General features: G+C 38.3%; 2 protein-coding genes across 3 annotated transcripts in view; both read right to left on the bottom strand.

Moving 5' to 3' along the window:
- Positions 1-1,645: 1,645 nt before the first annotated feature.
- LOC117203872 (endogenous retrovirus group K member 21 Gag polyprotein-like) lies at positions 1,646-6,490 on the bottom strand. The gene is made up of 2 exons (XM_049710781.1): positions 3,337-6,490; positions 1,646-2,394 (listed from the first exon to the last, which is right to left on the bottom strand). The coding sequence occupies exon 1, from the start codon at positions 6,412-6,414 to the stop codon at positions 5,446-5,448; it is 969 nt and encodes a 322-aa protein (XP_049566738.1). The 5' UTR covers positions 6,415-6,490; the 3' UTR covers positions 1,646-2,394; positions 3,337-5,445.
- A 5,434-nt stretch (positions 6,491-11,924) lies between these two features.
- The window catches only part of GDA (guanine deaminase), a 135,096-nt gene continuing 121,613 nt past the window's right edge, over positions 11,925-25,407 (bottom strand). Inside the window, exons 12-14 of one of the 2 annotated variants that reach the window (XM_004276388.4) lie at positions 24,409-24,539; positions 16,625-16,652; positions 11,925-15,868 (exon numbers count right to left, since the gene is read on the bottom strand). In XM_004276388.4, the coding sequence (XP_004276436.1) occupies positions 15,798-15,868; positions 16,625-16,652; positions 24,409-24,539 (230 nt within the window). In that variant the 3' untranslated portion in view covers positions 11,925-15,797. The remainder of the gene's footprint in view (positions 15,869-16,624; positions 16,653-24,408; positions 24,540-25,407) is intronic. The other variant, XM_033440180.2, reaches the window with a different exon arrangement.

Below are 25,407 nucleotides of genomic sequence, written 5' to 3'. Positions count from 1 at the left end.
CTGTATAGTGTCATGTCATCTGCAGATAGTGACAGTTTTATGTCTTCTTTTCCAATTTGGATTCCTTTTATTTCTTTTTCTTCTCTGATTGCTGTAGCTAGGACTTCCAAAACTATGTTGAATAAAAGTGGTGAGAGTGGACATCCTTGACTTGCTCCTGATCTTAGAGGAAATGCTTTCAGCTTTTCACCATTGATTATGTTGTTAGCTGTAGGTTTGTCATATATGACCTTTATTATGTTGAGGTATGTTCCCTCTATTCCCACTCTGGAGAGTTTTTATCATAAATGGATGTGAAATTTTATCAGTGGCTTTTTCTGCATCTATTGAGATGATCATATGGTTTTTATTCTTTAATTTGTTAATGTGGTGTATCACACTGATTGATCTGTGGGTATTGAAAAATTCTCACAACCCTGGGATAAATCCCACTTGATCATGGTGTATGATCCTTTTAATGTATTCTTGGATTCGATTTGCGAGTATTTTGTTGAGGATTTTTGAGTCTATATTCATCACTGATATTGGCCTGTAATTTTCTTTTTTTGTGGTATCTTTGTCAGGTTTTTTTTTTTTTTTTTTTGCGGTATGCGAGCCTCTCACTGTTGTGGCCTCTCCCGTTGTGGAGCACAGGCTCCGGACGCGCAGGCTCAGCGGCCATGGCTCACGGGCCCAGCTGCTCCGCGGCATGTGGGATCTTCCCGGACCGGGGCACGAACCTGTGTCCCCTGCATCGGCAGGCGGACTCTCAACCACTGTGCCACCAGGGAAGCCCCTCTTTGTCAGGTTTTGGCATCAAAGTGATGGTGGCCTCATAGAATGAGTTCCGAAGTGTTCCTTCCTCTGCAATTTTTTGGAATAGTTTCAGGATAGGTGTTAACTCTTCCTAAATGTTTGGTAGAATTCACCTGTGAAGCCTTCTGGTTCTGGACTTTTGTTTGTTGGGAGTTTTTAAATCACAAACTCGATTTCAGTACTTGTGATTGGTCTATTCATATTTTCTGTTTCTTCCTGGTTCAGTCTTGGGATATTGTACCTTTCTAAGAATTTGTCCATTTCTTCTAGGTTGTCCATTTTATTGGTATAGAGTTACTTGTAGTAGTCTCTTATGGTCCTTTGTATTTCTGTGGTTTTGGTTGTAACTTTTTTTCATTTCTAATTTTATTGATTTGGGCCCTCTCCCTTTTTTTTCTTGATGAGTCTGGCTAGAGGTTTATCAATTTTGTTTATCTTTTCAAAGACCCAGATTTTAGTTTCATTGATCTTTTCCATTGTTTTCTTCATCTCTATTTCATTTATTTCTTCTCTGATTTTTTATTATTTCTTTCTACTAACTTTGGGTTTTGTTTGTTCTTTAGATGTAAGGTTAGGTCATTTATTTGAGATTTTTCTTGTTTCCTGAGGCAAGCTTGTATAACTATAAACTTTCCGCTTAGAACTGATTTTGCTGCATCCCATAGGTTTTGGATTGTCCTGTTTTCATTTTCATTTGTCTCTAGGTATTTTTTGATTTCCTCTTCGATTTCTTCAGTGATTCACTGGTTGTTTAGTAGCATTTTCTTCAGCCTCCACATTTGTGTGTGTGTGTGTGTGTGTGTGTGTGTGTGTGTGTTTTGTTGTAGTTTGTTCTTAGGACAGGGCCGAAAGTAAGCTCATCACACGAGATGAATTGTGCCAAAGCACAGCAGTAGAGGGCTGCCGCTCGCTCAGGCAAAACAGCGCCGCCTGTCTTGCTGTGGTAACTTTTATTAAAGCATTATCTAGGTTTACACTTTAAGACTTGTTTTCTTAACATTTCAGAAGTGCCAAAGCAGCAACCTGTGTTTTTATTAATTATACAAGCAATAATTGGCTTTCGTGAGCACCTGCCGTGCTTCGTCCTTGAGCGCGAAAGCAGCACAAAGTTCCCACCATTATTTTGATTATACTGAAGTAGCACAAGGACATTTCCTTGCGTTCCCACCACTCTGATTATACTGAGGACATCTCATGGATCAGTGCCCAAAGCACTCAATGCTTCTTTGCAGGCCCCGGGTTTGCGGGGGGGCGCTCAAAGCATTCAGGACTGTTCACAACTCTGGCTTATTCGCATGCCCCCGGTTTGCCGGGGGGGCTCAAAGCAATCAGGACTGTTTGCAGTTCTGGCTTATTCGTCAGCCCCCAGTGTGCTGGGGGGGAGGGCTCATGGGTCACGTCTCCTTTCCATGTCCTCAGTTATTCCACTACATTTCCCCCTTTTTTTTTTTTACAATTTTTGCAGCATCAAGGAGAACACGGCAGCATTACTCTCGGTACTAAACTACATGGAATTATTTTGCAGCTTGTGCAGCATCAAGGAAAACACAGCAGCTTGTTGCGATGTTGCATGGCGGGTAGCTTTCACTCGTCGTCGGACTACAATTAAACATATGATTATTATTATAATGAGCATTAGCAATCCTGCAGTAGAAGCTGTTATGGCTATAATACCCATGACAGCTGCAATCAACGTTCCTAGAAATCTTTTACTTCTTTTTAATGCATCAGCTAAATATTGCAAAACAGCCATAGGAAGAGATTCTTGCCATTCCCTTCCAAGATTGACAGGAAGCCAAAGACCTGTCCGAGCTCGTAAGATATACAAACTTTCAGTAGATATGTTAAAATACTAGAGTTAATGCAGGTATATAGAGAGCAATTTTTACACATTATAATACCTTGAGTCTCATTCCATACAGCTGGTCCCTTTAACAATATATAAGGTAATTTCACACAACTACGAGTATACCGAGTAACATCTTTATGAAAAATCAAACTATGATTTTCAGATTTATTAACCATATGTCCTACCCAGGCATTAATCTTTCTCAGAGCTGCCATAAGCTTCCATAAGTCCTTTTGGATAGGATATCCATTTAAATGAGGACCAGGAGGAGAAAACCCTCCAGCATGCCATACTATGGTATCATTAATAGTATTGCTATAAATAGTGTTATCCTCTTTATGCCAGTATAAATTCTTCAAACCCTTTTTTCCTCGGGCGGAGCCAAAAGGGCTCGAATCAATGACGCTTCCCCAAGAAGTATTAACAAGAACCCGAGCCATTTCTCCTCGGCATCGAGTCCAATGGACCCAATCCGATAATCGATCCATAAGAGGCACCCGGCGTGGAGGCAAATAAGGTGCAGAAACATTTTCATTAAGAGTGGAATTAGAACTTTTAAAACTATAAGCACTCAAAAGATATAACCCATGATATCTGCTTTCATTTTTGACAGCACTTAACCATGCCTGATAATTCATTTTAAGGCAATGATCTCCCTTTCCCATACAAATAGGAGATCCATTAACACCCACCGTGTAATTCTCTATTATCCTTCCTTCTTCTTCCGGCTTCAAAGGGCCTCTGTCATCAAAAGGACCAGGCAACCATCCAGACTCATTTACATATATGAGAATTGGGGCATCCCACCAGGTAACCCCCATATTAAGAGGAGGGTTAGGAATATAAGTCCAATAAGTATGGTTAGTACAATTTATCTCATTGGCTGATATGCTTATTACCTGTGCAGACAACATTGCCAACATAGCTACAAAAAGATTGGTGCTAGTGAGGGGTTTAAATGACAAGATTTTCAGCAGTGCCTGCAAACTTTTTCACTTGCCCCCAAGTCAATGGAGACTCCCTCTTTGTTTGATCCCATGGCACACGGAATGCTCTCTTGCTCAAATCCATCTCCGCAAATCCCTTCGTCATTCCCGTCACATCAAGGCTACGCTTAGTTGCCATCCCGAAGCTTTATCTTCTTAGCCGGCACCCAATAGGATTCAGCTCCTGCAGAAACAAAAGCATATCCTCGACCCCAACGAAGAACCTCGCCAGGTTCCCAAGTGTTAGTATTTTCATTTAATATAAAAACAGATTGTCTAAGTTCTTGTGTACTTATTTTTGTCCAATGTCTGTCAGCTGCACTAAGATCATCTTCTCCATGATTCAAAAAATTAAGAGTAAATAAAGCGATATGTATTCTTTTCCTAGGACTTTGTACCTCATCTCCCCCTTTTTGTTTTATAAGCATTTCTTTCAAAGTGCGGTTTTGTCGTTCAATAACCGCTTGTCCCGTACTGTTTCCTGGGATACCTGTAACATGCCGTATATTATGTGTGGCAAAAAAAGTCTGACATTTTTGAGAGTGATATGCAGAAGCATTATCAGTTTTTATGCTGTTGGGAATTTTCGTACAGCAAAAGCTTCTAATAAATGAGTTATTACAGCATCAGCTTTTTCAGAAGATAATGGAGTTGCCCATGAGAAATGAGAGTAGGTATCTACAGAATGATGAATATATTTTAACTTTCCAAAACCAGGATATTGAGTTACATCCATTTGCCAGATAGCATTAGCAGATAAGCCTTTAGGGTTAACTCCAATATTCAAACAAGGTTGATTAATAGCAGCACATTGCGGGCATGTACGGAGAATAGTTTTTGCTTGTTTCCATGTAAGATTAAATTTATTTTTTCAATCTTCTGGCATTAGTATGATATCTGTGATGTTCTGCTGTAGCTAATTGTACGGTACCCACTAAAGTATCAATAAAATCATTTCCATCTACCAATGGACCGGGTAAATGAATATGAGCACGAATATGAGTAATATAAAGTGGTGCAGTACGTAGTCTAATTATATGTTGTATTTGCAAAAATAAAGAATGCAGTTCTGATCCATTATTTGGGATAAAAGCGGTCTCAATATTTTTAACTGTAAATTCCACATACTGAGAGTCTGTAATTATATTAAGAGCAATTGGATAATCTTGTAACAATAGTATTACAGCAAATAGTTCTGCTTTTTGAACTGAAACATATGGAGATTGTAACACCTTTTGATCATGACTGTTAGCATATCCTGCTCTTCCCGTTTTATTGGCATCAGTAAAAAAAGTTGGTCCTATAACAGGATCTAAATGAACTATTTTTGTCGAAATCCAATTAGTCTTTTTCAAAAATTGTAAACGTTTTTCAGAAGGATGATGATTATGTATTTTACCTATATAATGAGCACAGGCAATTTGCCAGTTATCCTCTAGTTGAAAAAGAGTTTGTATTTCTTTGTTTGAAAAAGGGACTATAAGTTCATGTGGGTCCTGACCACATAGTTGCCTTAATCGTTACCTACCTTTAATAATAATATCAGCTATTTTTTGTATATAAGATTGTAATTTCTTTTGAGCTTTTTGAGCTAAAAATATCCATTCTATGAGATTATCTTGTTGTTGTAGTAAACCAGTAGGAGAGTGAGGAGTATGAAATACAATAAGTCATAAATGATCGAGAGATTCAATCCGATCCAATTGTGCATCATGTATATGTTTTTCTATCCATTTAAGTTCTTGTTCAGCCTGGGGAGAAAGTTCATGGTGACTATTTCAAGGTCTTCTATCTAGGTATGCTTCTGAAAACATATCAATTTTTTAACATGTTTTCAGTAGCATAACCAGACAAGAGTCCCCGAACATAATTAGAATGCATCCCATACGCATTAATGGCTTCTTTTAGCATTTTTAAAATTTTTATATCATGATGGTTATACTCAACATTTACATATCCATTTGGAAATTGATCATTAGCAGGCATAGCTTGTCTAACAGTAGGGAAAGCAAAAAATGATTTAGAATATTGCTTTTCTTGTTTATTCATCTCTTCTTTCAACAACAGTCTATTAGATTCAGGTTTTAGAGGAAAGCGAAACTGACGAGAGGCTCCAACAGGATAAGCTAATTCTAAAGGAGGAGCCGAAGGAATAGTAGGACATGGCTCCTGATATGAAGGAGTAGTAGTATTGCTTTTATTTTCTTCCAGTTTAGTCATCAAATTTTTTAACTTTGAAAGTATATCAGAAATCTCATTCTGTTGAGAAAGTGGCATTTCATTTTGTTTGCTAGCCTGCTCCCGATCTTTATTACCATCAGAAAAAGCCCCTTCATCACTGGAATCCGAAAAATCCTCTCCTGTCTCAGACACAAGGGGAGGAGGAGGCGGAGGAAAGTCCTCTATAGGAGACTCACGAAACAGAGTACGAAAAGCAGCAGAAGGATCGGGAGCAGAATTCGGACGCTGAGAACGCGCCCCATAGTCACTTTCAGTTTCAGATTGTAATGGTTCCAGGGAAAGGGAAATTAATTTACAAAGAGACCAAACACGGACAGATATAGGGTCTCCATGCTGATGAGCTCTTCTTAAGGCTCGCATAACCTGTTTCCAAACTTTTAAATTCAACTGGTTATGACGAGTAGGTCGAAACCAGTAACAATGTTTACGAACCAGCGCAAACAATTCATCAAAAGATTCTTGTTTCACTTTCACTCCTGAACTCTGTAATAACTGTTTCAGGAGTTTAACGTATTGAAATTCTACTGAATGGGAATTCCCCATTACAGTTACTCTACTGTTGCTGAAGGTTTCGCTTACTCTGAGCGGACCAATTTCCCCTGCGGTCCCGCGATCACGTGATTACTTACGTTCAGGTCCCTGTTCGGGCGCCAAGTGTTGTAGTTTATTCTTAGGACAGGGCCGAAAGTAAGCTCATCACACGAGATGAATTGTGCCAAAGCACAGCAGTAGAGGGCTGCCGCTCGCTCAGGCAAAGCAGCGCCGTCTGTCTTGCTGTGGTAACTTTTATTAAAGCATTATCTAGGTTTACACTTTAAGACTTGTTTTCTTAACATTTCAGAAGTGCCAAAGCAGCAACCTGTGTTTTTATTAATTATACAAGCAATAATTGGCTTTCGTGAGCACCTGCCGTGCTTCGTCCTTGAGCGCGAAAGCAGCACAAAGTTCCCACCATTATTTTGATTATACTGAAGTAGCACAAGGACATTTCCTTGCATTCCCACCACTCTGATTATACTGAGGACATCTCATGGATCAGTGCCCAAAGCACTCAGTGCTTCTTTGCAGACCCCCAGTTTGCCAGGGGGGGCGCTCAGAGCATTCAGAACTGTTCACAACTCTGGCTTATTCGCATGCCCCTGGTTTGCCGGGAGGGCTCAAAGCAACCAGGACTGTTTGCAGTTCTGGCTTATTCGCCAGCCCCCAGTTTGCTGGGGGGGCGGGGGGGGAGGGCTCATGGGTCACGTCTCCTTTCCATGTCCTCAGTTATTCCATTACAGTGTTTACAGTTTTTTTTTCTTGTAGTTGATTTCTAATCTCATAGTGTTGTGTTTGGAAAATATGCTCGATACGATTTCAATTTTCTTAAATTACCAAGACTTGTTTTGTGGCCCAGCCTGTGATCTATCCAGGAGAGTGTTCCATGTGCAATTGAAAAGAATGTGTATTCTTCTGTTTTTGGATGGAATGCTCTGTAAATATCAATTAAGTCCATCTGATCTAATGTGTCATTTGAAACCTGTGTTTCCTTATTGATATTCTGTCTGGATGATCTGTCCATTTTGTAAGTGGGGTGTTAAAGTCCCTCACTATTATTGTGTTACTCTCAATTTCTCCTTTTATGGCTGTTAGCATTTGCCTTATGTATTGAGGTGCTGCTATGTTGGGTGCATGTATAATTACAATTGTTATATCTTCTTCTTAGATTGATTCCTTGATCATTATGTAGTGTCCTTCTTTGTCTTTTGTTAACAGTGTTTAAAGTCTATTTTGTCTGATATGTGTATTGTTATTCCAGCTTTCTTTTGATTTCCATTTGCATGGAATACCTTTTCCATCCCCTCACTTTCAGTCTGTATGTGTCCCTAGATGTGAAGTGGGTCTCTTGTAGACAGCATATATATGGGTCTTGTTCTTGTATCTATTCAGCCAGTCTATGTCTTTTCATTGGAGCATTTAATCCATTTATGTTTAAGGTAATTATTGATATGTATGTTCTTATTGCTGTTTGTTTCTGTAGGTCATTTTTTCCCTTTCCTCTTTTGTTCACTTGTGATTTGATGACTGTCTTTAGTGTTAGGCAGCCTGTCTGCTGATGGGTGGGTCTGTGTTCCTGTCCTGTTGATTGTTTGGCCTGAGCCGTCCCAGCACTGGAGCCTACAGGCCATTGGGTGAGGCCAGGTCTTGTTGCTACTGATCCAAGCAGTATGTCTGCCTGTAGGAAGAGTTCAAGTAGATGTGCACTCCCTGCTATTTCCGCCACCATATTTTATGACCCCAGAGAGATCCACGGCCGTCCCCCAACCCCACCTCCCCAGCAGGCCCTGCAAGACCAGCAGATAAGTCTGGCCCAGGCTTCTATGAAGTCACTGCTTTTGCTCTGGGTCCTGATGTGCACAAGACCTCGTGTGCACCCTCCTTGAGTGGAGTCTCTGTTTCCCCCAGTACTGTGGAGCTCCTACAATCAAGCCCCACTGGCCTTCAAAGCCAAATGCTCTGGGGGCTCCTCCTCCCGATGCCAGACCCCTCAGCTGGGGAGCCTAATGTGGGACTCAGAGCTCTCAGTCCTGTGGGAGATATTCTGCAATATAATTATTCCCCAGTTTGTGGGTCACCCACCCAGGTGGTATGGGATTTGATCATATTGCATCTCTTGTGGTTTCTTCTTTATGTCTTTGGATGTAGAATATCTTTTTTTTTTAGTAGGTTCCAGTCTTTTTTTATTGATGGTTGTTCAGCAGTTGTGATTTTGGTGTGCTCGTGAGAGGAGGTGAGCCAATTCTGATTTCCTTTAGAATCAATTACGCCACGCTAAATGGTCTACAGTACCATAAATGACATTAAATGAAGGTTGTATATGCATTTATGTTGACTTCTTTCTTACCTGGGCATTAATTTTATAGGGAACATGAAGATTTTGTACAGGTTTTTTTTCATAATGGTGTCTTTTTCCCTCTATAAGTTACAGTAAATAAGCGACTCAAAAGAGATTGTGCAATTGTCCTGGATATCCACAGACCTATCACTGAGCTTAAAAAAGCAACCACAAACAACCCAAACTCCATAGCTTCTCTTTTACATGCACACTACCAAAACTTTGCCATGAGATTTTACTGAGTGCATACTGTGCCACTGCACCAGGCTGGGACATGTTTGTGATACTGAAGGTTTTGTTGTGGTTATATGAATTAATTCAGAATACATAATTTTCAAAGCCCGATTCATCTTTCATAGTTCAGCTAGGAGGAAAGTGTTCATGAATTGAAAGAAGTATGTGTGCTGCTTTTTCTGAGCCTCTTAGGTTATCCTTTGAAATAACAGAAGCCTCTCATGTCTTTATCTGTTCATGTGCTTCAGTCAATGTTTTCAAAGTGCTTTCCAAGCACAAAGACATCTCTGCATTTATTCCCCAGCTCAGGTGTGGATGGAATCAACTCTTGCAGAAAGAGAAAGAAAACATCAAAGCTCTTTCAGGTCTCTCAAGTACTCCAGGAAGCAAATTTAGTCATGAGAAAAATCAAGAGTAAAATTCTTCCTTGGTTTACTCATTTATGGATCGTGGCTTTATTTGACAGCAGTAAAACGAAAGTGTGATGTGGAGACTATCCAGGATTAAAAGGACAGAAATTAACTTCACAGTGAAGCTTCAAGTTTAGGTTTTTAAGCAAGTGTATGAGAACCTCTTATCATCTGAATAAATGGTAATCTTTCTAGGGCCTTTATTTCTCTTATGTTAGATTTTACTGCTATGACTTTGAGCTTTCTTTCTACAAATAGGGAAACAAATGTTTGTTTTATTCCCTATAGGGTGAGCAGAATCTAGGCAATTGAGGAAGGCCCCAGTGATTTGAGAAATTCCATGATATCTGTTCATATTTTAGCACTTTTTACCTTGGGGCAAAAATGTTTTATTTTTTCTTAGTTACCACTGAAAAATTTCTCTACAAAGTTTTTGCCATAGAGAATGCTTTTTTTTTTTTTTTTTGCGGTACGCGGGCCTCTCTCTGTTGTGGCCTCTCCCGTTGCGGAGCACAGGCTCAGCAGCCATGGCTCACGGGCCCAGCCGCTCCGCGGCATGTGGGATCTTCCAGGACCGGGGCACGAACCCGTGTCCCCTGCATCGGCAAGCAGACGCTCAATCACTGCGCCACCAGGGAAGCCCGAGAATGCTTTTTTGTTTGTTTGTTTTTGCGGTACGCGGGCCTCTCACTGCCGTGGCCCCTCCCGCCGCGGAGCACAGGCTCCGGACGCACAGGCCCAGCAGCCATGGCCCACAGGCCTAGCCGCTCCGCGGCATCTGGGATCCTCCCGGACTGGGGCACGAACCCGCACCCCCTGCATCGGCAGGCGGACTCCCAACCACTGCACCACCAGGGAAGCCCTAGAGAATGCTTTTTTAGCCACCTCTCTCTCTCTTTCCAGGCTGAAATATAGATCTTACTAATATAGAAGCATGAAAAAATTCAAGGAGTATGACAAATTTAATGTAACTTTACAGTGATAGTGTAGGCAGCCTTGATGGTAAAAGGAGATGAGTCTGAATTAGTGAAAAGTTAGTTATACTTTAAAATAATGTTCTGTCATTTCAAAAAACAGAATACTTCACTTATCCCATTTACAAACAGGGTTTGAAAAAATAACCCTACTCCTTGTTAGTGACAACTAACTGCTTGTGGGCCCAGTTCCTTTGAGTGCCTTTTCATGGAGTCTTAAAATACCCTACTACAGGCCCTTTTTGCTACTGGCAGTTATATGTATTTCATGTCTAAATGGCAGTTATATATATTTCATGTCTTATTTTATTTAAATCCTGAATTGAGTACCATGCAGTAATTTGTTTTTGTCTATTAAGTACCCATTACAGAACTCTGGCCTACAGTGTGCAAATTAAATGAGGCAGACTTTATTGCTATACATAATGCACATGAACATTCTCTTCTGGGTATTTTGACTAAGTTGTTCCTTAGGAGAAAAAAAAAGATGCTTAGTAAGTTGCTCAGAACATTGAGGGAGAATTTATAGACCAGATCTACTACTCTTATAGGCTTCTTGTTATAAATAAAAAATAATGAACATAGTGCCGAATAGTGCCAGAAAAAATCAGATTTAATCCTTACAGAATATTTTTATGTACAGAGAGATCCTTAACACCACTTGATTTCAATTCTAAAAAACTGAGAAAAACACATTTTAAATGATTTTTATTTCTGTTCAGTTTGTATTCATTTTAAAGATAATAACTACCATACAGTGAGCACTCGCTTTGTTCCAGCTGCTATCTTAAGTGCTGGCTATGTATTATTTTATTTAATCCTCATGATCCTAAGGCAGGCCCTCATGTCATGGCCAAATCACAGAATGAAGTCACGGAGACTTAAAGTATACAGCTCAAATGACACTGGAAACTGCTTCCTCAGTGCTGGTGATAACTCATTGGAGGTTCAAGAAACCAAGGGGGAAATTCGCTATCAGCATTTAAAAAATTACAGAGAATAGAACAGAATGAGAAATAGCCCAGGGTATCACAGATAGGGAAAGTAGCATTTTGTGAGACGTTGGTTTTAAATGCTCATGCACGTGTGTATGTGTGAACTAATTCTTGATGTTAAAGTGCATGTCTCATTCTGGGTTGTGGCTTAAAAAATAAGAAATATCAACTATGCTTAAATCAAAGGCAACAGTAATCTGATTCTAAAGAGCTGAACATTATAGCTATAGCTTAATTTTTAAAAGCTGTGTATAGTGACTATTATAGGATAGAAGATACATGTTGGCCCACAGCTAAATATTCTATTTTTTTCCAGTCTTATGATATTTCTTTTTTTCTTATTGAGATAGCATTGGTTTATAACATTATATAAGTTTCATATGTACAACATTGTATTTCTACTTCTGTATACACTACAGCATGCTCACCACCAAAAATTTTAGTTTCCATCCATCACCAGACAGTTGACCCCCTTCAATCTTAAAATTCACGTTAAAAGGAGAAACCACTTTAAGATTAATCCCCCTTCTATCAGATCGATAGAACTCACAACAACAAAAACACATAAACACAAAATCTCGTTTATTTTTGTCTGAAGCAAAAAGGAGCTCACTCAGCATAGGAACAATAAGCAAATCATACAAATATTGAGAAAAAATGTTCCCATGAATACATATGTATATATATTCTTAATAGCAGCGATCAGAAGTTTAACACAATGTAAGGTGGTTTTCAATAAAGAATGCTTTCTGACAGGCTTTTGAGTAGGAAGTGAACACAACAATCACATAATGGCTGTTACTCAAGTCACTTGAATCCGGTGGACTGTGGAAACCATCTTGGAATTTATATTTAGTTTCACCATTGGCCTGTTCAACTTTTGCATTTCACTCAATTTGTATCAGATTTACAAATTAACTCCTCACCTCTTGATCTCTCACACTCAAGACTGTAGGAGGGAAATGAAGGAGGGGCTGGGCATGAAAACATGCATGGGACCAATGCCAGGGTTTCTAATACGTGTCTGTTCATTTCTGCACTTCTTTCCATGCTTTAGAGACATTAAAAAAGTGTCAGGGTCCAAAGTAATACCTAAAGTGGCTAAGTAGATCTGAAATTGCAAAGAAAAAAAACCTTAAAAATTCACAAAAATCCACCAGTTTAAACATTTCTTCAAGACATTGCCCATGACATATTTTGTAGTCTACCTTTCAATAACTCAGAACACTCTTTAAAAGAAAAAAAACATGTGATTGCTTCCAGCATCATCACCTCTGTCCAGCAGGCTACAGGAGCATCCAGCTCGGGATATCTTCCATGTATAGCACACGTGTAGAATTGATACAATGTGCCTTCCAGCTTGTCTTTAAAGCTTTCCATATGTCTGGTTCTGAGGTGAAAAAATTAAAAACAGGAAGAGTCTGGAAGGGAATGAAGATTCAAACTACATTGCTGGATCTCACAGCCATTGTTTCCCTTCTGAGATCTCAACTGTAGCTGCCAACAGGGATATTCAAGGGCACACTTCAAATCAGCTAAGCGTAACAGGGGTGTTTCCCCACTGCCTTCCTTTCTTGACCGTGCAGAATTCTCACAAAAATTAAAAGAGATGCAGTGAGGTTCAATGCTCATAATATTAATTTAGAAAGACCTCCTCCTAGCATGAAGGAAGCTTATTCCAAGATATTCTCTTGGATTCTAAAACCTTTGACAATTAGATCAGAAGAAGCTGGGAGAATAAATAAGGGGACAGAGTTTCCTTGGTCTCAGTTTACAATTACCAGGACAACCTTTCCTGTTCTAATCCTACATTTTACTCTTTTTTGAAAATTAAATTCATGTTGGCTGATTAGCCTGCTTTTCTGTTCTGGTTGCAAAAATATTTTTAAATGTATGATAGTCACTACTATTGAATACGTTTTTACCTGTTAAAGTGTATTCCATTAAAAATGTCATGAAACCTGAGGCAAATAGTGCAGAGTAGGGTGAGGGGGCTGAGAAGATGTTTTAATTCTTCCTTTCCTGTCAGAGAGCAAAATATTCACACATAAAGTGACAAATAGGATTGGCTTGGAATACTGCCTTTCCGCAATTCAGAAAGTCAACCCACATTAAGTAAAGGCAACATTTCAAAGTGCAGAACATCTGGGCACGTGTATGGCTAATGCCTGCAGTACCACAAAAAGCATATGCAACACTCAGCAACACTGCACTCTGGGAAATAAAACACATAAGTTATAAGTAATGCAGGGAGATCAAAGTACATGTAAACATTTCAATACATTCTATTCGTACTAGAAAAGATATTCAGGTCTTAACATATTATCAGGGCTAAACTTAATATTTGACAGATTGGTTGTATATGGCCATTATTCCTGCTTCTGATGCCACACTTATTTATGTTTGCTGCATGTAAGTCCTAAATCTAAATGAAAGTTGATGTTCAACATCAAAATGTACACCCTTTTGGAAGGTAAAAGTGTAGGATGTTGCAAAGGCTAAGAACAGCTTCTGCCTATTACTGGATCTTGCACATGTCATTCCAAATTCCTAAGCCCACTCATGTGAGTTAGAAACTAGATAACCAAGTTCCTTTGGCAGGGACTGGGGAGATAAAGCAGAAAATACCTACTGGCACTATAGAGAAATGGAAAGAAACTTGGTGGGGCATCTTTGACATGGCTCAGGAACTAGGAATTCTAGACTGAGACTGGAAACTGGGTTTACTGAGTTACTTAATACCTCACAACACAAACTCTGGTTTTTTGTTTCTGCTTTTTAAATGAGACCAAATATTTGTTCTATCTTTAGGTGTAGGGTATACCCAAGTCTAGAAGTGTTTCTCCAGGGGTGAGGGGCCAGAGACTGAGCAAATTACTGCTGAATTAGCATGACTATATAAGAATAAAATTTATAGTACCAGAGAACAAATTTTCTTCTTCATTCTGCAGATATATTACATAAAGTTCTTTACTATAAGGTGATAATAAGGAGTCAGCCCTAAGCCCTAAGCCCTAGGTATGAGTGTTAGGATATTATTAAGAAAACTACTCCTTTTCCTTGTTGGTTTATAGGATTTGGAGTTAACTGAGAAAACTATAATATTTAAATAATATTCATATCAATATTTCTTAAGGATTTATCATGAAGTCATAATTTGTTTTTAATTCCACGTTATGGGAAAGCACACTATTAGGAAGCATGAAAACACTCTTTGCTTTGTTTAGTGTTTCTAGATGTCTAGTATAGATTAAGTCCTGTTAATATAAACAGTAGTGGGACATCTAAATATTTTTCATTATCCTAAAATTCTAATGCCCTGAAAATTATTAGGAATGAAAAAGACAAGATAAAATTGAAAAATAGAGTACTTTCAATATGCAAGGTTTAAAGATTTTAAATAATATTTATCTAGTAGGATTTGTCCTTCATTTAAAGTTCTAACAGATTGATATCTGAGTATGAAATTTCCAGCAACTATGGAATAGTTCTTTGGGAGAATGGGTCTTTGCAATGAAACCCTTCCTTTTAGTATTGACAGCTCCTGGAATCCCGGCACTTGTCCCAATATATGAAAGACTCCAATCTACACAACAGTGGAGTATGAAATTTGTTTCTCTTCTAATAAAAATGAAGCAATAATAGCATCACACAATTATACATTGTGATTTTAAAGTACACAAAAGTATAGCTATTTATGCCACGTAGTTATATGAATAATATTCCTAAGAAACTTTAAATCTTTAATACCCAACTTCTGTCAAACACTTTGAAGCACAGAACTATATTAAGAAAGCATGTGGCATTCAATTTCTGACATTTCATCCCCAAAGAAGGCAAAGCACAACAATAACATATCTCTGAAATGCAAGTTCCATTAAGTGCATATTTCCAGAACACAAGGTCAATCGAGAAATACATTTTAAAATTCAACAAGTTCTCTTTTTAAATTAGTATGCTCAGTATATAATTTTCAAACACAATCTGAAGTCATTTTCTAACGCATGTTCATAGTCTAATTTTTTCTCCCTCAAAAATATATTCACTGGTTCATTTTCTGTTTTCTAATTTTCACATTTACTAGCTCAAAATATCTAACCTTATAAGAGTATCTTTTCTCTCCACATGTCCAAATGTGAAATAGATTTTATTTAAATCTCATAATAAGAACACCACCAGTAATAACATTCCCTTACGTTTGAGCTTTAAAGTAAATCTAAACAGCTCAAAAAGGCGAAATTTTTAATCCTCCCAACCAGAGAGTTGAGAATTAGAGCAACTTCCTTTGAACGATTTGTCAAGTGAATACTGTAACTAGACACAGAAGGAGATAGTCATCCCAAGAACAAGGTACTGGTTTTTGACTTCCTAACTCCGCCTGGGCACAAGAAAACACAGAACTGTGTTACCCCAGGAGAACTCGTAGATGCAGAGGGTCTTACACTGAGCTCGAAAAGGGAACCACCTGCTTTCCACCCACATACACCTCTTCAATATTTCGGTCATCTCCTGAAAGAAAAATCAAGGAATCATTGTTTATAATCTGAACAGGTAGATATGACCAAAAGAAGACGCTGCACCTAATTTGAGGATTAGAGTCTGAAATACACGCCTAAAGCAGAATTCACATAAAATTGAATCAACCCCCAATCACCGTCCTTTCAGCTGAAGTGAGTGGTTTCCTTTTCCAGCCCCAAGTGTAAAAGAAATACTTATCTTTACACCCCAGAATCATAAGCAGCATGGTGAGATGAAGGGCCTGCAAGAACTGAGCTTTTTAAAGAAATACCACATGTGTCTCTCCCACCCCAAATTAACTCAGAACTCAGAGCTCACTCAATGGAGTGGGAGGAAGAGTAGAATCTTCTGCACTATTTATTTCTCTCTCTCAGTGAATAGAATTGAATGTGAGTACGTTAAAAAGCATGTGTGGCAAGACTCCACCACAATCACAAATACAATGTGCTAGGGCAGACTTGGGGTTACAGAACGAGTGTAGGAAGAAGGTACAGGATGATCTCTTCTCCTTGGCCTGCCATTCCTCAGTTTAGGATTTATGACTATGTTCTAGAGGAGCGTATTCATTTCAAATAGTGCCTTTAAATATTGTGCCATAAATGGGCTCAATGCCAAGGAATGTTAAAAAATATAATGAATCAAAGCAAATGATCACACATAAGGCTTAACATATGGTACAATAAATGCAGAGAGCATACCCAAGAGACAAAGAAAGATTTTATTTAGTATAGAGACATATATACCTACCTAGATAGAGGAACTTCTGGATAATAGCCTAAAATGAAAAATAATAATAAGAAGGAGAAAGAATATTTTGTGCATTTAGAAAAGCAAATTCACAGCCAACAGTGGTTGGCAAAATCCAGAAATATAAATTTATTTCTCAATGGCAAAAATCTGTTTTTATTTTTTTCTAAACACAGACTTTTTTCTTTTGTAAATATACATATTACCAAAATTATGGCTAAACCCACAGAGGAGAAAAATGTGTTAGTTGTACATTTCAGTGCCAAAACTTATTTATATATTTACATAAAAGATGCTATCTTGATTAATTAATGTCTGTTTGCATTTCCACATGTGAATTTCTTTAGTCTTGCATTCCATATCAAAGAGTTACAGTGAAAATATTTTGAATTTAAACCTGAAAAAGGTCTTGAGATAAGACATGTAATCCATCCATTTAAAAGGTATTTCTCTCTGTTGTATACATTAGCCTGGCTGGAACTTGGTCCCAGAAATGGATACACTGATGGCTATTCCAATAACAGAGTTGGGCAGAAAGGGTAAAGGGGAAGCCTTATTTGTCATCAACAATCCAGTATCCCAAGTCAAAATGCTAAAGTATGCCCCAAAAGACCTAACTCTACTCATAGGAGTTGGCTTCTATGGCTAACAATCACTGTCTCACCTAAGCTGGCATCGACTGAACATCCCAAAATCGACTTTTATTAATGAAAAAGAAATGGTCTTTTGCCTAAAAAAAAAAGTACTGACTATTAACAAATGTTTCCCATTGCCTGAAAATTCTTAACATAGAACCTTGAAATCTTCAGAGGAAAGTGTTAACAAAAATTAAAGAATTTAATTTAGGGCTTCCCTGGTGGCGCAGTGGTTGGGAGTCCGCCTGCTGATGCAGGGGACACGGGTTCGTGCTCCTGTCCAGGAAGATCCCACATGCTGTGGAGCGGCTGGGCCCGTGAGCCATGGCCTTTGAGCCTGTGCGTCCGGAGCCTGTGCTCCACAGCGGGAGAGGCCACAACAGTGAGAGGCCCGCGTACCGCAAAAAAAAAAAAAAAATTAATATAATAATTTAAACATTTCAAGAGGTGTATAATACAAGAAAAATGACTGGATGAATGGGTCTAAGCCCTATTCCCAGAAACTCACTCTAATAAAAAAGTAAAAGAATAAGTAATATGTAAATAACTAATGGTATCAACTTCAAATAATCCAGCCCCTTTCTTCAAAAAACCTCAGTATGTTACATTTAGTATCACATTTACTCTCATAAATGGATCAATTTATAAATGGCAGTAGTTAAGTTTTAAAGAAAAACTGTCTCAAAAAGAATTGTTATTAAAGTAAGAACTAGTTTATTTTATACACAGAAAAACATGATAAGAGGAACAAAGTAAAAAAACTCATTTTCTTATAATTAAGAGAATCCATGTAGCATTGTGATCAAGAGCCCAGACTCCAGAAGTCAGAAAGTCCTGGGATGGAATCCAAACTCTGTCTACTAATTACTAGCCATGAGTTCTTAGGTAAACCATTTAGCCTCCCTTAAGCCTCACTGCCCCATAAACGACATGGTAATATTAATAGCACCTGGCTCTCATAATAGTTGTTCTGATAATTAAACAAAAATAATGTATTAATCCCATGCCATCTAGCACACAGCAAGTGTGTTCAATAAGTGGTAGCTATATTATGGCTTCTTATAGCCAAATACCTTCAAATATACAAATATATTCAAATACAAGTGTTTCTTTAATACCATTATTGTCATGAAATTATAATAACTTAAAAGGATCTAGATTCCAAAGTAGGAGCCCCAATAGGAAGAGCCAGGTGCGAGGCCTCTCTGACCCACTGTGACCCTCTGTGACCCACTGTGAGCAAATGAAACCTAAGCACAAAGTAAAAAAAAAAGCCATCTCAAGCTGTGACTATTTTCAAGGGGACTGTTTTTCTCTGTGGAACACTGCCTTTGGGGCAAAACAAGGAAGAAGCAGGTGATTCTAATGTGCAGTGCAGAAGGAGAGCCACTGCAGGCCAGCTTCTCCAACTCTGAAGGCACTCCAGCCGTGTGGCCGACAGGGTCTGGTGCTCCAGCCGGGTGTCAGGCCTGAGTCTCGGAGGTGGGAGAGCCGAGTTCAGGACATTGGACCACCAGAGACCTCCTGGCCCCATATAATAATCAATCAGCGAGAGCTCTCCCAGAGATCACCGTCTCAATGCTAAGACCCAGCTCCATTCAACAACCAGCAAGCTCCAGTGCTGGACACGCCATGCAAACAACTAGCAAGAAAGGAACACAACCCCACCCATCAGCAGAGAGGCTGCGTAAGATCATAATAAGGTCACAAACAACCCAAAACACACGCACCGGATGCGGTCTTGCCCACCAGAAAGACAAGATGCAGCCTCATCCACCAGAATACAGGCACCAGTGCCCTCCACCAGGAAGCCTACACAAACCACAGAACAAACCTTACCCACTGGGGGCAGACATCAAAAACAACAAGAACTATGAACCTGTAGCCTGAGAAAAGGAGACCCCAAACACAATAAGTTAAGCAAAATGAGAAGACAGAGAAATACGCAGATGAAGGAGCAAAGTAAAAATCCATGAGACCAAACAAATGAAGAGGAAATAGGCAGTCTACCTGAAGAAGAATTCAGAGTAATGATAGTGAAGATGATACAAAATCTTGGAAATAGAATGGAGAAAGTACAAGAAACATTTAACAAGGAACTAGAAGAACGAAAGAGCAAACACACAATGATGAACAACACAATAAATGAAATTAAGAATTCTCTAGAAGGAATCAATAGCAGAATAACTGAGGCAGAAGAACGGATAAGTGACCTGGAAGATAAAACAGTGGAAATAACTACTGCAGAGCAGAGTAAAAAAAAAAGAATGAAAAGAGTGAGGACAGTCTCAGAGACCTCTGGGACAACACTAAATGCACCAACATTCGAATTATAGGGGTCCCAGAGAAAGAGCAAGGAACTGAGAAGATATTTGAAGAGATTATAGGTGAAAACTTCCCTGATATGGGAAAGGAAATAATCAAGTCCAGGAAGCACAGACAGTCCCATACAGGATAAATCCAAAGAGAAACATACCAAGACACAAATTAATCAAACTATCAAAAATTAAATATAAAGAAAAAATATTAAAAACAGCAAGGGAAAAGCAACAAATAATATACAAGGGAATCCCATAAGCTTAACAGCTGATTTTTCAGCAGAAATTCTGCAAGCCAGAAGTGAGTGGCAGGACATATTTAAATTGATGAAAGGGAAAAACCAGCAACCAAGATTACTCTACCCAGCAAGGATCTCATTCAGATTTGACACAGAAATTAAAACCTTTACAGACAAGCAGAAGCTAAGAGAATTCAGCACCACCAAACCAGCTTTACAACAAATGCTAAAGGAACTTCTCTAGGCAGGAAACACAAGAGAAGGAAAAGACCTACAAAAACAAACCCAAAACAATTAAGAAAATGGTAATAGGAACATACATATTGATAATTACCTTAAATGTAAATGGATTAAATGCTCCAACCAAAAGACACAGACTGGCTGAATGCATACAAAAACAAAATCCATGTATATGCTGTCTACAAGAGACCCAATTCAGACCTACAAACACATACACACTGAAAGTGAGGGGATGGAAAAAGATAATCCATGCAAATGGAAATCAAAAGAAAGCTGGAGTAGCAATTCTCATATCAGATAAAATAGACTTTAAAATAGAGACTATTACAAGAGACAAGGAAGAACACTACATAATAATCAAGGGATCAATGCAAGAAGAAGATATAACAATTGTAAATATTTATATACCCAACAGAGGAGCACCTCAATACATAAGGCAAATACTAACAGCCATAAAAGGGGAAATCGACAGTAACAGAATAATAATAGGGGACTGTAACACCCTGCTTTCACCAATGGACAATTCATCCAAAATGAAAATAAACAAGGAAACACAAGCTATAAATGACACATAAACAAGATGGACTTAATTGATATTTATATGACATTCCATCCAAAAAAACAGAATACATTTTCTTCTCAAGTGCTCATGGAACATTCTCCAGGATAGATCATATCCTGGCTTGCAAATTAAGCCTTGGTAAATTTAAGAAAATTGAAATAGTATCAAGTATTTTCTCCGACCACAACGCTATAAGACTAGATATCAATTAAGGAAAAAAAATGTAAAAAATACAAACACATGGAGGCTAAACAATACACTAGTAAATAACCAAGAGATCACTGAATAAATCAAAGAGGAAATCAAAAAATACCTAGAAACAAATGACAATGAAAACATGATGACCAAAAACCTATGGGATGCAGCAAAAGCGGTTCAAAGAGGGAAGTTTATAGCAATACAGTCCTACCTCAGGAAAAAAAAAAAATCTCAAATATTTAACAACCTAACCTTACACCTAAAGCAATTAGAGAAAGAACAACAAAAAACCCCCAAAGTTAGCAGAAGGAAAGAAATCATAAAGATCAGATCAGAAATAAATGGAAAAGAAATGAAGCAAACAATAGCAAAGATAAAACTAAAAGCTGGTTCTTTGAGAAGATAAACGAAACTGATAAACCATTAGCCAGACTCAAGAAAAAAAGGGAGAAGACTCAAATCAACAGGATTAGAAATGAAAAAGCAGGAGTAACAACTGACACTGCAGAAATACAAAGGATCATGAGAGATTACTACAAGCAACTATATGCCAATAAAGTGGACAACCTGGAAGAAATGGACAATTTCTTAGAAAAGCACAACTTTCCGAGGCTGAACCAGGAATAAATAGAAAATATAAACAGACCAACCACGAGCACTGAAATTGCAGCTGTGATTAAAAATCTGCCAACAAACAAAAGCCCAGGACCAGATGGCTTCACAGGCAAATTCTATCAAACATTTAGAGAAGAGCTAACACTCTTACTTCTCAAACTCTTCCAAAATATAGCAGAGGGAGGAACACTCCCAAACTCATTCTACGAGGCCACCAACACCCTGATACAAAACCCGACAAATATCCCACAAAAAAAGAAAACTACAGGCCAATGTCACTGATGAATGCAGATGCAAAAATCCTCAACAAAATACTAGCAAACAGAATCCAGCAGCATATTAAAAGGATCACACACCATGATCAAGTGGGGTTTATCCCAGGAATGCAAGGATTCCTCAATATATGCAAATCAATCAGTGTGATACACCATATTAACAAATTGAAGGAGAAAAACCATATGATAATAGATGCAGAATAGGTTTTCAACAAAATTCAACACCCATTTATGATAAAAACCCTCCAGAAAGTAGACATAGAGGGAACTTACCTCAACATAATAAAGGCCATATATGACAAACCCACAGCAAACATCATTCTCAATGGTGAAAAACTGAAACCATGTCCACTAAGATGAGGAACAAGACAAGGTTGCCCACTCTCACCACTCTTATTCAACATAGTTTTGGAAGGTTTAGCCACAGCAATCAGAAAAGAAAAAGAAATAAAAGGAATCCAAATCAGAACAGAAGAAGTAAAACTGTCACTGTTTGCAGATGACGTGATACTATCATAGAGAATCCTAAAGATGCCACTAGATAACTCCTAGAGCTAATCAATGAATTTGGTAAAGTAGCAGGATACAAAATTAATGCACAGAAATCTCTTGCATTCCTATACACTAATGATGAAAAATCTGAAAGTGAAATTAAGGAAACACTCCCATTTACCATTGCAACAAAAAGAATAAAATATCTACGAATAAATCTACCTAAGGAGACAAAAGACCTGTGTGCAGAAAACTATAACACACTGATGAAAGAAATTAAAGATGATGCAAACAGATGGAGAGATATCCCATGTTCTTGGATTGGAAGAATCAACATTGTGAAAATGATTATACTACCCAAAGGAATCTACAGATTCAATGCAATCCCTATCAAACTACCAGTGGCATTTTTCACAGAACTAGAACAAAAAATTTCACAATTTGTATGGAAACAGAAGAGACCCCGAATAGCCAACACAATCTTGAGAAAGAAAAACGGACCTGGAGGAATCAGGCTCGCTGACTTCAGACTATATTACAAAGCTACAGTAATCAAGACAGTATGGTAGTGGCACAAAAACAGAAATACAGATTAATGGAACAGGACAGAAATCCCAAAGATAAATCAACACGCATATGGTCACCTTATCTCTGATAAAGGAGAATATACAATGGAGTAAAGACAGCCTCTTCAATAAGTGGTGCTGGGAAAACTGGACAACTACATGGAAAAGAATGAAATTAGATCACTCCCTAACACCATACACAAAAATAAACTCAAAATGGATTAAAGACCTAAATATAAGGCCAGGCACTATAAATCTCTTAGAGGAAAACATAGGCAGAATACTCTATGACATAAATCACAGCAAGATCCATTTTGACCCACCTCCTAGAGAAATGGAAATAAAAATAAACAAATGGCACCTAATGAAACTTAAAAGCTTTTGCACAGCAAAGGAAACCATAACCAAGATGTAAAGACAGCCCTCACAGTGGGAGATATTTGCAAACAAAGCAACTGACAAAGGATTAATCTCCACAATATACAAGCAGCTCATGCAGTTCAGTATCAAAAAAACAACCCAATCCAAAAATGGGCAGAAGACCTAAATAGACATTTTTCCAAAGAAGATATACAGATTGCCAAGAAACATTTGAAAGGATACTCCACATCATTAATCATTAGAGAAATGCAAATCAAAACTACAATGTGGTATCACCTCACACCCGCTAGAATGGGCATCATCAAAAAATCTAGAAACAATAAATGGTGGAGAGGGTGTAGAGAATGGGAACCCTCTTGCACTGTTGATAGGAATGTAAATTGATACAGCCACTATGGAGAACAATGTGGAGGTTCCTTAAAAAACTAAAAATAGAACTACCATATGACCCAGCAATCCCACTACTGGGCATATACCCTGAGAAAACCATAATTCAAAAAGAATCATGTACCACAATGTTCACTGCAGCACTATTTAAAACAGCCAGGACAGGGTAGCAACCTACTTGTCCATCGACAGATGAATGGATAAAGAAGATGTGGCACATATATACAATGGAATATTATCAGCCATAAAAAGAAACGAAATTGAGTTATTAGTAGTGAGGTGGATGGACCTAGACTCTGCCATACAGAGTGAAGTAAGTCAGAAAGAGAAAAACAAATACCATATGCTAACACATATATATGGAATCTAAAAAAAAAAAAAAAAAGGTTCTGAAGAACCTAGGGGCAGGACAGAAACAGAGACGCAGATGTAGAGAATGGACTTGAGGACACGGGGAGGGGGAGGGGTAAGATGAGATGAAGTGAGAGAGTGGCAGTGACTTGTGTACACTACCAGGCGTGGGATAGATGGCTAGTGGGAAGCAGCCACATAGCACAGGGAGATCAGCTTGTGCTTTGTGACCACCTAGAGGGGTGGGATAGGGAGGGTGGGAGGGAGACGCAAGAAGGAGGGGATATGGGGATATATGTATACGTATAGCTGATCCACTTTGTTATACAGCAGCAGCTAACACATCAGTGTAAAGCAATGATACTCGAATTAATATGTTTAAAAAAAAAAAGGATCTAGCTTCCCTTATAAGATTCTCCTGCATTCCAATAAATGTTTCAGTGTCTATTTTTTTTCTATAGGGAAGCTGTTGTGACTGACTAGTTCATGAAATTAATGCTTTTTGATCAACTTCCTTTTACGTACCTCAGAAATATCACCAACAAAATCCCCATAAAACAGGTCAATGGGAGAGTCAGATGCTTTGGGGTTGATCAGGAGGGCATCAAATTCCTTGCCCACTTCAAAGTTTCCAATCTGTCTATCCAGCCCCAGGGCTACAGGATGGAATAAATTAATAAACAGTTAGTATTTTTAGCCATTGGACCATGCAAATATCCCAGTTTGCAAGGACAGAATCTGCCAGTGTGTCACTAGAAAAAAATTAGTATCTTAATAGTGAAGCATTCCAGTAGGTCGCAAGACTTCGACTTACAGAAGGCAGAGTAAGCACAGGGAAAGCAAAATCTGAGAATAAAAAGAGTTCTCTTCAACACCATGATCGTAATTCTGATGTTGTCTCTCTGTTTCAGCTCTATCAGTTCCCTTCACAGTCCAACTGGTCTGTGATTTCCATTCACCTCTCTAAGAAACATGATGATGGACATAATATCTTTCTCTTTCTCTCCTATTCTCCTTCCAACATTCCAACTCCTTTCCTTGCCCTTTTTTTTTTTTTTTTTGTTCTGTGAAATAGCTGACAAGGTCTATTTTTGTGGCAGTGAAATGAACTTCAAGTAAGTAAAAAATAATTATCTTTTTGCATATTTTTCAATGCAGGCATATCCATCCTAAGTTCCTTAGTTTAAATCCTTTGAATAGAAAAAATTCACTTCTGAAAGTAAATAGATTTTCATAACTCAAGAGTCCCAGTGCTTTTGAAAGCAGACTAATTTCTCTGTAACCTTAAAGATTTTCTCGTTGCCAGAGAAGAATGGTTCTCTAAAATAGGGCATAGGTCAACAATGTCTATTGACTTGATCCATCTCCCAGCTAGAATTCCTATTCCGTGAATAGTGGATGTCGAGGAAGAACATCTCTCATTTTTATGGTTTAGTTTCAGAAGATGAGGGTAGTTGGTTTTCCTGGTCAATGAAGGTATTGAATTTAAAGCTCCTTAAAGCCAGAATCTGGATAGAGTGTTCC

The sequence above is a fragment of the Orcinus orca genome, chromosome 6 (assembly GCF_937001465.1).
Source record: "Orcinus orca chromosome 6, mOrcOrc1.1, whole genome shotgun sequence".
Classification (NCBI taxonomy): Eukaryota; Metazoa; Chordata; class Mammalia; order Artiodactyla; family Delphinidae; genus Orcinus; species Orcinus orca.
This window is presented reverse-complemented; position numbering and strand designations above follow the sequence as displayed.